Source organism: Xiphias gladius, chromosome 11 (assembly GCF_016859285.1).
Source record: "Xiphias gladius isolate SHS-SW01 ecotype Sanya breed wild chromosome 11, ASM1685928v1, whole genome shotgun sequence".
Lineage (NCBI taxonomy): Eukaryota > Metazoa > Chordata > Actinopteri > Istiophoriformes > Xiphiidae > Xiphias > Xiphias gladius.
Window position 1 is genome coordinate 22,375,674 of NC_053410.1, and position 15,270 is coordinate 22,390,943.

Below are 15,270 nucleotides of genomic sequence, written 5' to 3' on the forward strand. Positions count from 1 at the left end.
CACTTAAAATCACCCTCAAAGCCCATTCTCAGTAACCATGTTACAGGCAGAATACATTCTTCCACTGCTCCCTCATTGTCCACTGCATTTCCTCCCAAGTCGGGGTCCCGATTAAATTTTTGCATCGATCTTGTGTAAAAAAAAGGGCAAAGAAATCAGATCAGAGGAGTACTAAAAGCTTTCCCCTAAATCAATCAAAATACATGAATAAGTTACTGGTGCCTTAGTATGTTTTAGGGGATATTACCTTTGTTATGTCATTTTGAATATGAAATCAAGAGTACCATAATGTATAGTAAAACTTACCATTATTTTCAGTCAAGTGGCCCTGCTGTCGGCCTATGCAAAGATAATGACATAATGGCTGGTTGGAGTCTCATACATTATGTCTGATGGAGAAACTGTGTCTAAATAAATGATTGGTTTCTGATTAATAGACTCATCTATTCTCTCCAAGAACACTGGCTATGAAAACTCTTAAGCATACATGGGCTCCTGTGTATGACTGTATGTGTGTGTATAAGTTGTACTGCGGCTGATCAGTGCGCAGCAGCCAACTGGCTCCAGGTCCAACTGTGACAAGGCCTGGGCAAATTCCTCACCCCAGTGCCCAAGTACTTAGACTTGTCACGGCCAACTTTGACAGACGACTTCTTGAAAGTAAAGAGATATGCTTTTTACAGCTTGGAGCCTCTGCAGCAATGTGGGGAGAAGAATTCAAGTGTGTGTGCATGGGGACAGAGATGTATGTCTGCCAAAACTGGATGTCCATTCCAAAAAATGAAATGTGCTGTTGGCCGGGGACGCCTCTGCTGTTGTTACATGGTTAAAAAAAAAAAAAAAAAAAAAGTTCATACTTGACAGCATGTCTCATTTTGTGACAACGTAATACCCAGCAAGAGGACAACAGACAATATTAACGTTCAGATTAAATGTTTGTCTTCTATTGATTTATAGATTTGACCAAAAGTGAGCTGTGTGCGTGCATGAGTGTATGTGTCAGTGAGGGTGTGTTCTGATGGCCTGCATTAAAAAGAGTAATAACCTCACAGATGGCGAGGGGCGGCCTGGTGCAGGCTATGTGATGGAGAACAATCTTTGAGGCTTGATTGCTCAAGGAGCACAAGGCAGACCCGACAGGGGGAGGGGTATCTGTATATGTATGAATGTATGAATGTGTGTGTGTGTGTGTGTGTGTGTGTGTGTGTGTGTGTGTGTGTGTGTTTGTGTGTGTGTGTGTGTGTGTAGGGTGTGTGTATGTGACAAGTGGGAGGAGGGGGTTGTTTAAGTTTAACTAGGCCACTGGTAACCACTACAAAGCTGACATTGTGGTTTGTCGCACACACAGAGTAGATCAAATCAAATTTCATAATCTGCTCCCGCGTTTCATCTATTTGATTCATCATCACCTCAAGTATGTGGAAATCATTTGTATTCTTCCATGGGAGCACATTCATTCCTCCCTGTGGAGAGATGATTCAGTATTATATGGATAGGTGCAAAAGTCAGCCAGTGTAAAAGGACAATAAATCCACCTGTCACTTATGCAAAGTGATGTAAATGGGGTCCCTGATTAAGACACAGAGTCATTTAAAAAACAGGGACTGGCAGAACCTTGACACACATACACTCACACACACCCTCAGTCTCACGCTCTCACACTTGGTGTTACACATGTATGCACATACACACAGTATCAAACTCAGTCTCCCTCTCTCACTCACACACACACACACACACACACACACACACACACACACACACACACACACACACACACACACACACACACACACACACACTAAAATCCCACGCTGCCCTGCGCCTGCCACTAGAGCAGTTTATCAAGTAATTATTGTTTGATTACAGCGTTTCATTATCTGCACTGATTGAGTCACAACCAACGGCAAAGGTCAAGCACCATTAACGCGCTGCTCCCGAAACATATTTCCACGCTGGCCGCATGTTTGCCCTCCCTCTCCTCTGAAAGGGCTAATTGCAAATGCATTTGTTTGAGGAAGAGGAGAGGAGACCACCCGCTCCAGTCTCCCCTATGTCCCACTGAGACGGAATACCAATGCGGCCCAAAGCCAACGCACAGTGACAAACACAACACACACACACATCTACAAAAATACACCTGGGAGCGGTTCGGGCCATCCCCAATCATACTTAACAACTTATACCCCTCAAACATAGATCCAACAGCTTTCATAAAACCATTTTGGACAATAGGGGGATGACTGACTCCTTTTGATTTTACATAAAAATAATGAGTCCTTATGGCCAAGATCTGGTCAGCATCAATGCATTTACCAACATGGGATAGTGCCCTGTGGGTGGATACTTAAGAATTAGGGTTTGCTCTATTTATGTCATTGCATCATTGTCATGTCATCTGTCATTTTGTCACTGTCCAGTGAAATCCATTTGCCTTAAAATTTAGTAAAATTAAAATTAAAATTTTTGGTGTCAGATAAACTGAAGGATAAAACGCTGCATGAAATGCTTTCATGATATAATTTTGTCTTAGGCTAAATAAACCATTTAAAACCCTTCCGAATTCTACCATAAAACAAAATGCATTGTAATAAAGTTGAAAAGAGTTCTTAGCTCATGAAAAGTTGAAATTTTGAAAATACATGATTTCCACAGGAAAGCCATGATTTGTTATTCTGTCTGTTATCGTGCCATTAACTTCGCTACATAAAATCCATTAAAAAGACCATTTTCAATCTACCATTAACACAGCAGTAAACAAATAACTTTTATTGGTGTGTTACTGGTGCAGATTTATATTTTGAGATATTGGTATATATATATATATGGTGAGTGGGTTCCTCTGAATATGGGATTTAGATTGAATTAAATGATTTCCTCTGTGTTAAAGGCCCATCAAGTCTGCTTTTCTTATGTTGGTGGATGCAACTCAACTTTTGGCACTTCTCACCTGCTAATTATATACTTGCATGCTATGTCCAATTTTTAATCCGGACGTTTAATTAGAGTAAAAGTTATTAGATTAATTTTTTAAAAAGACCTTTTAAATGTTATGGCACATGACAATATACATGACCAGTAAGATCTAGCATGGAACACGTAAAGGTTGACATTTAATCACCTTGTGGAAAAAGACAAGGATCCACAGCCATGCTGACCAAAGTTTATAAAGATCATGAATGTCTGCATCAAATTGCATGGTGATCCATCCAACAGTTGTACAGATATTTTATTGAAGAAGTAAACCTCATGGTGAATCAAGAAGAAAAAAAAAAAGGATCACCAACGTCAATGGGATTCATCCTCTGGGGACCACGATTGTTTGTACAAAATGTCATTACATTCCATCTAACAGTAGTTGAGATATTTCAGTCAGGACCTGAGTGTGGAAAGAAAGACCAACAGATACACTGAAATAGCCACATGTAGAGCCATGCTGCTAGAGTGGCAAAACAGGACCTCATATCATTGCAGGAACTTTGGACAGAAGCAGAAAGTCTGAGACTAGTGTAGGGCTGTAGATGTTAAAAGTGCGAATGCAAAGGTATCGAACAAAGTGCGTGATATGAAATGGCTCCATACCTGGGTGGGAAAGCGATCTCCAGTTCATGCAGCCGATCCTTGAACACCGACAGCTCTTTGTCAAACTCTAAAAGCTATGGAAAGAAAAAAAGAATGGGAATGAGGAGAGAGAAGTTTAAATTATTATTATAAATTTTTTTTTTTTTTTAACAATTTTGGTCAAGGGAAAGTCAACTGAGCCTGAATGCTCTTTTTCAGCTCTGCTATGCTTTACATACATACAATTCCAGTACACGAATTTCCCTCTAAAAGTTGGTTGGAACAAACTGTTTTCCACTGCAGACCGCTGAGCAGTGATAGGTGTGAGTATTTGGATTTCAAAATTTAGAGTTGTCTTCAATACAATAAGTAGGTTTTTGCCAACTGACAGACACACGCCAAGACAATTCAAGGACAATTTCAAGCCTCTTCTGACTCAGACAGTTTAATTTAACTGAAAATAGAATTCAATACTATTCTATCACCAGAACGCAGTCTCAGTAAGGTGTGGATACAAATAAGCCAAAACAGAATTGATGAGAATGAGGATATTTGGGCTTATTTAGTTACATCCATAGACCCAACACAGCCCAAAATCGACAGCAGCTGAGCGGTTGTGTGTGTGTGTGTGTGTGTGTGTTCCTAGCCCTGTCCTACCGGGGATCTATCTCTCCACACTGGCAGTGAATCCACACACTCTTCATCAATCATGTCTCCTCACCCAGCTGTACTCTCTCACTAGAGTGTACACACATACTTCTTTCAATTTCCCCCCTTCCACAAAACCCATAAATCATTAGTGAAAAGTGCAATTAGCGGCTTCTTGTACACATTAATTATCTGGGAGATGAACAGGTAGCTTGGGCACCTGCATGACTGCCTCCACGAGAGACTGACAGCAACGTTTCCCAGCAACCCCAGAGGACCTCGTGGTATTCCCACCCTTTCCTTTCAGACAGGAAGACATCAGGATGTAGCTGAGACAAGTTTGTTTAGTGGTAAATTGGGCTATTGTACATGTTTCAAACACGAGGCTACAATTATGGCCTGAAGAAGAACTCAGGCGGTCGGTATGAGAGGCTGACTGCGGGTGGTTGATTTGATGTTAATGACATTACACTGGTGTATTACATGCGGCAATATGTTGATGGATACATGATGAAACATCAGCGTGTTGCACAGCGTTGTAATATTTGGAAGGACGTCCTCACAAAGTGGAGACATGGGAGGAGGGAGGTGGATGTCATATGAGTATTATTATATCCAGCAGAAGGTAACTACAGTCTTCCATCTACACTGACATATTTATGTTGTGCATGTATGACCATCTATACATTGTTTGTCTTCACATGACCGTTGCGTACACGTGTAAATAAGCCAAAGTCGAGTATGTGCTTTCACGATGACGCCCTGTGCGTTTGTGTGTATGTGTGATTATGTGTCAGCGGTGTAGAACGGTGGCCATTACTTGCAGGCACAGGGGCCTCCCAGACGGAGTCTCAGTGGTTCAGGAGGGCAGATGTGCGGCATTCATCAAACTCACACTGCCAGGGTCACAGGAGAGACTCACACACTGTGGATGAGGGATGGCAGTGCAGGGGATGCAACCCCACGCTCCACTGTACACCCTATCTTACCATCCACCCACTGATACCTTCCTGTAGTGTTTGTGTGTTATAGTCTGACTGATGGTGGATTTTTGAGGCTGATATCAATATTGAAGTGAGAGTTTTAAAAAATCTGATAAGTCATTTAGAGACTGAAAACTGTAAATAAAAAAAGCATATATACACAGTATATTATGTATGTTTAAAGAATAAAAAAAATCAGATAATTGACTGTTTGGTGTTGGACAAAGGACAGTGGACTTGACCCCCTCATACCCCCGCTCTCCCTTGCCACCGTTAACTACATAACTTGCTTAATTTGAAGGTAATGTAATGTGGAATGTAATTATGTGCATTTATTTAAGTGCTGTAATTAAGTATAAATTAAAGGCACCTGTACTTTACTTGACTGTTTCCAATTTGGCCAACTTTATACCTCTGCTTAACAACAATTCAGAGGAAAATATTATACTTTTTGGTCCTCTATATTTATTTGACAGATTTAGTTACTATTTGCTTCACAGATTAAAATTTTACATGCAAAACAAAACAAATGATGAGCTGAAATATAATGCACAGGTAGAGATTACACTTCAGCCTAGCTCCAACTCGTCCAACTACAAAAGTAAAATGCTGCTTACACATTCCTGTATCAGTAATAATAACTCAATTATTATGTTACCGTAGATGATAATAAAATAGTCACAGGGGGCACTCGTCTGATTATGAGTGGCCTACTTTTACTTTGATACTTTCAGTAATTTGTATTAACATTTTCCATGCCCAACTTTGACTTGTAATGGAGTATTTTTATATTGCAATACTGCACCTTCCATGATCTAAGTATAGGCTGATCAACACACTCCGCCCATGGTGCTGTGGTATAATGTCGTTATCTAACGTTATGTTCATCTCATCATCTCCTTCTAGAGATGCTTCTCCTTCCACGTCCTAACATCGGGGTAACCGTTGTCCGAGGGTTATCCCTTGTCCACTTCATTTTTGTAATGCAGGTAATGGAACGTCAGCGAGGGAGTCATTTGTTCCCTAAGTTTGTCCTTCAGGCACCGTTTCTTCCCAGGCTTGGTGCAGATTTAACAGGGTACTTACAGTATGTTGCGCGTGAGTACGCACAGCCCAAAAGACCAAAGTCTGCGAACAAAAGTCTCCAGTCCACAATTAACACCACAGATAGCGGTGCAGGAGAGACTGTCTTTAAAGATGTGCACAGACACGCATCAGTAGCTATTTTTAGGTGGATATACATTTAATCCCCCTGCCTGGGGAAAAGCTATATACCGGCATATATACTCCACTACACCTCTGGAGGAAATACTACATAGCAGATGTGCTAGTCCCGAACAGGGCTTTTTTAAATGTAATCTGTAATTATGTTTTTACTCTGTTGTGCCTAATTATGGTTGCCAAACTATGATCCAACAATTGCTGTTTGTTGGAGGGGTTTAGCAATCGGTCAGTGACGTATATATTGGTCACAAATAATTTTTCTATAGAAACACATAAAATAAACATTTTTTTATTAATTTAAATTAATTTTTAAAGAATCGTTGGCATAATGTGTGACGAGAGGGACATTTCACACTTGGACAAAAACTTGTCAGTGCTCTCTGCTGGACAAACAATGAAATGGCATATCTTTGGCATTTCTATTCTGAAATTGCTTGTTACGTACTAGCTACTACTGAATGATATATTTGCAGTAAGCTAATATCAGCTGATATACTGGCCTAGCTGATTTATCAGTCTATCTCTAGTGTGTGTGTCCAATATTGAGATGCCGAATGGGACTAAGGTGGTGGGAAGTTAAAAGTGTATGTAAGAGTTTTTTTAGCAATTCATGCTCGTACTGGGTGCTTAAATCAATAACTGACAATTTTCTGTATGTACACATGTGTATCTATGTACATGTTCACAGGTATAATTCTCTTTGTTTGAAGTAAAGCACCTCGGATTATAAGTGTGTGACACAGTTTAAACAGCAGGGGATGAGCAACATATGGCTGTGTGTATCTATGGGGCGTGGGGCTTAAGTGAATGTTGAGTAATTCATTCAGGTGAATGGAAAATCCTGCAGCCACAAATTTCACACTACATTTCATCCCAGGTCAATTAAGCCTAATGCTGCTCCGGTAGGTCAGTGGCTTAAAAAAAAAGAAAAAAAGAAAAAACAGCTTATAATCGTTCAAGGCCTTATGACTTTATAAAGGCAGTAGTGGTCTGTCAACCAGAAATGACCTTGGGAGTTGTGGAGGAAGTGGTGCGAGATGATGCTGCTCTGGCAATATCATAGACGGAAAATGATGAAGAAGTGTCTGGGTAAAAACTACCCTGTCATGGGCTCAAATTTCTGACTTTGCTTGGACGATCAGCATGCTCCTAAATCAGAGTGGTAGTGATAGTTAAAACGCAGGAAGTTGAGGGAGGTAAAAAGAGGGAACACAAGGTCTTTGGCCCCTAACTGTCCCTCTTAGTGTGCTGGTGGATTGTCCACCACCTGTAATTGTGCTTTGATTTACGCGTTATCAAATATCGCCTGTGACAACACCTGCTGCCATTAAAACCCATCAATAAATGTTGGGGTGAGAGGTCATTTAATTTGATTTTTACACCTCACACTTGGCTTTCATTGCAGGGGCCATATTTTGGCCTCTTTTTATGGGATCTTCATTATTTTGTGAGGAAAAGCGATAAACTGTCACTGACAGGGGGGATGGCCGATTGGTACCGAGAGGGGCCAATCCAAACAACACAATACTACAGTACCCTGCAACACTGTACTTTTATTTCCGTGTCTGTTAAAATATATAGTAGAGAGTAATGAACTTAGATGAGGACTGATTTCTGATACAATGATCAGAAAATGACAGAAGAATGGATTTCCACATTAAGGACATAATTTTGATTTTTTTCAGCTCAGACGCATTGCTAGATGAACAGCCAATGGCAGTAGCACATAAAGCTTACTGTGCATGTGTGCTATATATTCTGATAAAGTTAAGTAAGCAGTAAATACTTTCCTTAACTGTTCAGAAAAAAGGCGAGCTAAACTAAAAGACATACCCCAATGCAGCATCACTTTATATAAATCCTTTAAGGTCAGATTTCATTTAGCATGGCTTCTGTATTGCCACTTAAGAGCTTTGATGGGTAAAATATGAAAGAACTCTGGACTGAAGCAACATTTGTTCTTAATTTTTTTATGTCCCTCTCATGTTTAAAATGTCTCTGGGCTTTTGAGTAATGCTGAGGACTACGCTGCCAGCATAACAAGGAGAGGCAGGCCAAACAGAAAGGTTCATCACTTACTACAGCTAGTACACAAACACACCCTCCTCTTCTGGTCCCCCATCTGCCAACACCACACTGATAAAGTTACAATAAAGAGATACTGAAACAAAATCAATTGGGACGGCCCTGCGGGTGTGTGTGCTCCTGGAGAGGAAGAAACTGTGATCTACACATGCACAGCACAAACATACGCACAGTACGCATGCGAGCACGCAGCCGCACACAAACACACACAATCCCTCTACTCCCATCTCTCCACCAGAGCAAGGCCCCGCGGTGCCCCTCTGCACCACGAGCGCCCAGAAAATTTAATCTTCCCGAATACTCATCAGGGCTCTCCATCGTCCTCTCGTGACAGCGCTGGGGATAATTAATTATACAATTTCGATGGGAATATCGACTAAACAAACCTATTAATCATAGCAAAAGTCAATAGGCATGGACACATTCAATCATGTCCCGGCCAATGATTACTCCTCTCAAAATACAATAATTATTTTCAAGAGCTGCCTCGAATTAAATTTCTGTCAAGCTGGTACAAGTCTTACAGTTGATGAAGGATGCAATGGATTTTTTTTCTCCCTTCCCCAGTGGAGGAGTATGAGGAGGAACATTTATCCTTTTGGAAAGGTAGTTTGTTTTATAAGGATCATAACATGGTGTGTTTAACTAGACCATGACCATCAGATTATCTCTGGTGCCCCCATTATGTCATCCATCTTGACTGGCTCGACGGGGAGGAGGAGACGGAGGAAGGGAGGAGGAAATGAGGGGGTGCCTCGGGCTCCAACAGCTACTGTTACACATTCAGGGTTCCTACATATTTCTGCTGATCACATTCAATGATGTCTTACAGTACAATGTGCAGGGTCAATATCTGCCAGCATCTGTGTCTTCCAAACTCCATCTTTGGTTAATCAGTTGAATGATGTCCTTGTTGAATATTTTGATGGTGGCTAGTTAGTGTGCTTTTACAGGGGAAACACACTGACAAAATAAAATTTATTCAGGAAACGTGTTGATTATCTCTCTTAAAAAATGACCACCTCACCCATTGGTGGGTCGAGCAGATAGAATCATTGATACAACTGAAATTATGTGAACAAGCATTACTAAACCCACAGAATTTGATTTTAAATTCTTTTCAAGATACTGCAATTTCCAAAGACATCAAATATAGTTAAGTCGTGGTAATAATTTTACTGAAAAAGAGCATTTGTGCTTAGCAAACCTACCGGGATAAGTAAAAGTTTAAAATGCCATGTTCGTTAATCTGCTTAGAAGCCAAATGAACTGAGATAAATGCAAAAAGTCTAGACAACCATGGCAAAGATGGGTCTTTGATTCACTTTTCTGTTTCTTAAAACTTACTTGACACAAACTGTGTTGTCTTGATACAGTAAGACCCAACCCATCTGTCAATATGTTTGGTTTTGGCCATAACAAAAGTTTAAAAATACTCATCTAATTCATCTACATGCAAACACAGACAAAAATATCATAAACATATAATTTTTACATATGATTACATACATACTCTACACAGAAATGCATGCCATATCACAAAAAAACACATACAGTAATTAAGTCGACACTACATCATGTGGTACATTAGTACATCTGAGTTAGATGACTCATCTGAGACCTCGTTGGTTGAAATTATGACTGGGTGATATGGACTAAATCCATATAACGACGTCAATAAGGATATTTTTCCCGTATTGAGAGTGTGATATTGTGATGTGTGTGCAAAAATCACACAACTTCATTACAGCAATAAGTGTGTTCCACTGTTACACATTAGGCAAAACTATTCACACGTGTAGAACCAAATCTTCAATGATTAATTTTTCTCTATTCAACAGTTTTTCTTTTAATCAAAATTTTGTAAAATATAACCAGTGCTTCCAGTTTGCCGAGACTAGTGGCTTCCCAGTTCATTCTGTTGATGTGCAGGTTCGTGTGGATGTGTGCATCTTTCATTGGGATTTTAATAAGGTCCAACTTTGAACTACTTAATGTAATATATAGCCATAAAAAAGTGGAAGTGTATACCGGGTGTTTTTCTTTTGCAGACACTTAACACTCAGCACATCTACACTCAGTCACGTTTAAAAGTTATAGGGACAAAGAGAGTATGTGTTAGGCCACAGTGATACCTTTACACTACCCTTTCTGTACCCACTATCTAAATATGAAACGCCCTCAAATCCAATTTTCTAGCTGCAATGAATCTTTTGATTGTAATTCTCTTGTGTTCCGTCCCTTTTACAGATAATCAATTTTGAAATGTAGTAAATGGCAGCCATTGTTACTACACAGTGAACAAAGAAAGTCGTAAAAGTCAGGAAAAGAAATTAAATTTGTAATAAATAACTACAAGAGCAGAGATAAAAGAGTAGATGAACATATAAAGGGTTAGGAAGAACAGGGGTGACTTACTGAGGTCCCATTGTTTTCCCGGAAAACGTCCTGGTTGACATAATTAAAAAGCTTCTTTTCAAGCTGAAGAACAACCTAAATCAGAGGCGAGATAGAAACACAGCTTTGATTAGTTCCAATACTAATGTGAACTGCACTTTTTAATTAGAGCACTAATGAACAGCAGTGCACCACAGCGGCAGACAGCACTGTTAATTCTACATGTGTCTCACTGAGGCATCACACTACTTTACAGCACATGTTAACAGAACCTGTAATACCTCAAATTAAGGTATATGACAATATAGACAATATAGAACTAGAAAATCATTAGTATTGGAGGGTTTAATTACAAGTCCAGAAGTGCAGCTTTTAAAATGGTGGCATTACAGATACAAATCAGTTGGATTCAATGGAATCACCGCAATCTTTGGATTTGCAGACTAGGGCCAAGTTTCTGGTGTGATCGAGCTTTAAGACAAATTTGTTTAAATTAAAATTTAACAAAAAGGTGTTAAGATGACAATATTGTTCAAATTAAGTTTTCAAATTTCTACTCATTTTAATACAGTTATGACAAGTGAGTATGGTGAAAGGCAGCACTAATGCAGTATAGTTTACCTTTCGGTCATTATCACTTTCTCTGAATATTAGCTTGTCGACTTCATTGGTGTCGGCGGCTCTGACTGTCTGCATGGTGGCAGTGGAGCAGAGACTCTGGAGGTGAGAGAGGAAGAGAAAGAATGATCACAAAAATTAAGAAAAGATTGTAAAGTATAATGCTAGTTGTGTGTTCATTAGAATAAAGAAGAAGAAAGACGGTAAAATGGAAACCTTCCATGAATTTATATTTATTATGTTACCACAATGTTTGTAGGTAATTTAAGTATATCCACCCCCCACACCATCACTCATGTACACACATACACACACACACACACACACACACACACACACACATTTTAAAGTAAATTTTAATGCTTTGAGAGCAAACTATTACTGCAGCCCTTGTACCCAACACCATGCACTACACTGTGCTGCTTTTGAATGATTTTTTTTAAAGAACCATCCCACAAATTACCAACTCACTGTCCCTTCTCTTTATCTGGGTCTATGTACTGACCCCATGGACTGTATGCATGGTTAAATTCCCCTTTGTGGACTCTTTTAACAATTAGTTAAACATTCGACCATCTGTGTTTGAAGACAGTTGAATGAGCTAATCCCTCAGCCAGTGGTTCCCATACCACACGGCAGAGACTCGGTGATCTGATTGAAATTCAAAGCACAGATTAGATAATCGGGTCAAGCCAATATAGCGAGCAGAAAAAGGCCCTTTAGACTGAAATGTCCCAAATCAGTCCTGCTTCGGCCTCGAAGAAACTGCATAGCACATTAGAACAAACACCATGCCCTGAGAGAAAGTGGAACAACTCTCTGCGGCCCCCCCTCCACTGCCTCATCCCCATTCCTTCATGCTCACCCCCCTCCCCAAAAGCAACTTTCTAAAGCCCTAACAAATCGCTCCATCTTTCACTCATTTAGGCCATCCAAATGCAGGGTCAATATGGTCCCCTGGCAGCCAAATGCTAATGCGCTTAAGTGCGCTTAAGCAGCTTTGTGCAATGAATAGGCCAAAGAAGGAGCTAGTGAGAAGGGCAAGAGATACTTTCCCTGTCAAAAAGTCATTGTAGCCAAAGCTAGCAAAGACAGTCACAGAAAGTCATTTTTTACCATCTCTGATGTGGTCATGTGGTATACTTTCTATTCACCTTCTTTTTTAAACTAATTTCAGATATGTGTAGTTAAGGTAGCTGTGAATTACTGTATGTTTCTCAAATGGACCTTAATGTTTCTGGATTCTACAAGCATCTGGGTCTTGTAATTCTTCCAAGTGAGACCCCTTCTGTTGTCCGCTTTGCGAATCCAAAAGTCAGTCAAGCAGAAATCCCTGGCCACCTCACTGTTACTACTGAAGCCAGAAGCTCACACTGCTTACTGGCACAATAAGCATCAATATTTAAAGCACAGAAAAAGCCCTTCCATTCATGTTAAATTGATTTTTATAATCCAGTAAGTGAAGCTTGGATCAAAAAAGGGTCATCACTAAACCAGAGTATGTTCTCATTTGACAGTGGTACACCTACATAGAGAAGCACATGCAAGTACATGTGGATGGAACAGAGAGAAGACGATACATGTTGGCTTCTACTTAGAGAAGAGTGGGATGATGTCATTCTCAGTGAGATAATTGAACCATAGGTCTTGTATTTGTGTAAGCCTATACCTTGTGCCAAAAGTGGCACTGCAAGGAAGGTTTAGTTAAAAAAAAGACAATTAGTTAATGCTGCCTTTTCTTGGAGAAATTATGTCTTTTTCCAGAACAATCACACTCCTTGATTCCTGGATGAATTAAACTGTTTTAGCTTCAGGGAAACCAATGACTCCATCCTCAGATTTGACATTTGACCTACTGCGAGAACAAAGAAGGTAAAGACAACTAAAGTTGCAGAGTTCTGCACATCACTACTAGTGGTCGGTCCTTAAGGTATCCTGGACTGGACCCATTGCATACTGCTAGATGGTGACATGTGACTGATTGATCCAATCATAAGTTCACTGATTGACTAATCAGTGTGTCAGTGCAGTGGTGACTGATTGCACCTGATTGATCACAGCTCTCCTACTGTCATCGTCTTTGAAAAACATCCTCCTCTTCTAACACACACACACACAGCCTCAGTCCTTGCTCATCCGAGCATCTTTGTCATAAGCTCTGTCCACCTAACACTGAGATGGGGAAAATGAGAACCCCATGCTGTCACTTAAGGCTATATCAATGTAGTGATGTCTACTTTCTACTGCCAGCAGAGCCCAGGTGCTTGAGCAGAATCTCTGAACAGATCTCTCCCTTCAAAGTTCCTGCCTCATAAGCAAATTACATGTAAACACGCTCTCACTCACCACCCTAAATGATATTACCATAATTCATTTGGCTGCAATTGGTTCCTTATTTGATACATGTGAATTAGTCTGAGGAAAGGAGTGGGGAAGACAGGCACTGGGAAAATATTAAAAGGCAGCTGTCAGGAAAAGCAGCTATGGTTCAGGAGATAGTAGGGATGTCTTTACTCCTCTGGACTCCTTAACTGATCCTGCAAAGTGACTTGGCAATACATCCCTGCATTATGGGTCACAGGTCAACACTGAGTGTTTGTAGAAGGCCAGAGGCCGGGGGACTGGGATGAGAGGTTGCCGAGGAAGGCGCTGGCTTTATGCATCAATGGAGGATAATCTCATGACTGTCGAAGTAGGAAGCGGCTGTTTAAAGGAGCTCTCTATTCCAGCTGCTCTCCTTAGAAGAGAGGTTAGAGCAATCTGTCCCACTTCAAAGAGCAAAGAAACCCACACATTCAAGCCTTCTGTCTCTGGTCCTGCCAACAGATGGAGGTGATCCACTGTGCCCAACTTAAATACTAAGAAACGCACACACAAAACCATGGCATTACTGAAAATGCACATCAAATACAGGGGTGTTTCACAAATCAGCAGCTAGAAAAGAAACCAACAGAAAAGAATGTTAAATTAAAATTGCACTGCAAATGTTTAACAGAGAAGAATATTGAATTTATTAAAAACAATAATATATCAAAAAAACAATGTTGACAATAACAGAGCCCTATGTCACAGAGGAATAAGATATATCAAGCTTTAGATAGGCAATACTTATTAGTAGGATCCTTTAAAGATATATTTTTATACTTCAGTATATTATACATTTTATTATAGTCTACACGGAGCAGCCATCATTAAAACCAGTGACCATTAAAACCAGTTACCGGTTTGAATGTTGTGGCCATCGGTGTATGGTTTGTGGCTAGGGAAGTTCCTAACTACTAATTTTCCTGTTGTTTGGATGGAAGTTTAAATTTAGACTAGTCTAAAAGTAAGACAACACTGAGAAAACAGTCAAAATTGCTGTGATGAGCTACTATACCTTTTCAAACCATGTGGGATCACAGTGTCTGAAGGTAAACAATGTCATAGTGGTTTACCGAGTGGGGCCAATGTTAGCAGTGCTATCACCGGCAGCCTTCTTTCCTTGTAAGTTAACATCCAGAGGCCTGTGCTGAATGTGGTTACACACTGCTCCTGTCAAGTGCTTATGTGCCAGTTAATTCTGACACAGTCTACATAAGACCTAATTTTTTCTCTAGATCAAAAATACTGCCAAACCAATTTTCACGAGATGTCATCTGTCCCACTTTTCACCTTGCTGGTTTACAACATCCAAGCATTAACACAGAGAGAGGGGAGCTGCTATCTGCCAGGGCTGCAGCCCCGGCTAGTGGCGGGCAGCTGCTTAACATCT

At 40.2% G+C, this 15,270-nt stretch overlaps 1 protein-coding gene across 2 annotated transcripts in view; it reads right to left on the bottom strand.

Annotated features, from left to right (window-relative positions):
* LOC120796548 (inositol polyphosphate-5-phosphatase A) overlaps positions 1-15,270 on the bottom strand; it is a 139,896-nt gene that overhangs the window by 13,943 nt on the left and 110,683 nt on the right. For both annotated transcript variants that reach the window (XM_040139524.1, XM_040139526.1), the window contains exons 10-12: positions 11,520-11,615; positions 10,920-10,994; positions 3,583-3,656 (exon numbers count right to left, since the gene is read on the bottom strand). In XM_040139524.1, the coding sequence (XP_039995458.1) occupies positions 3,583-3,656; positions 10,920-10,994; positions 11,520-11,615 (245 nt within the window). The remainder of the gene's footprint in view (positions 1-3,582; positions 3,657-10,919; positions 10,995-11,519; positions 11,616-15,270) is intronic.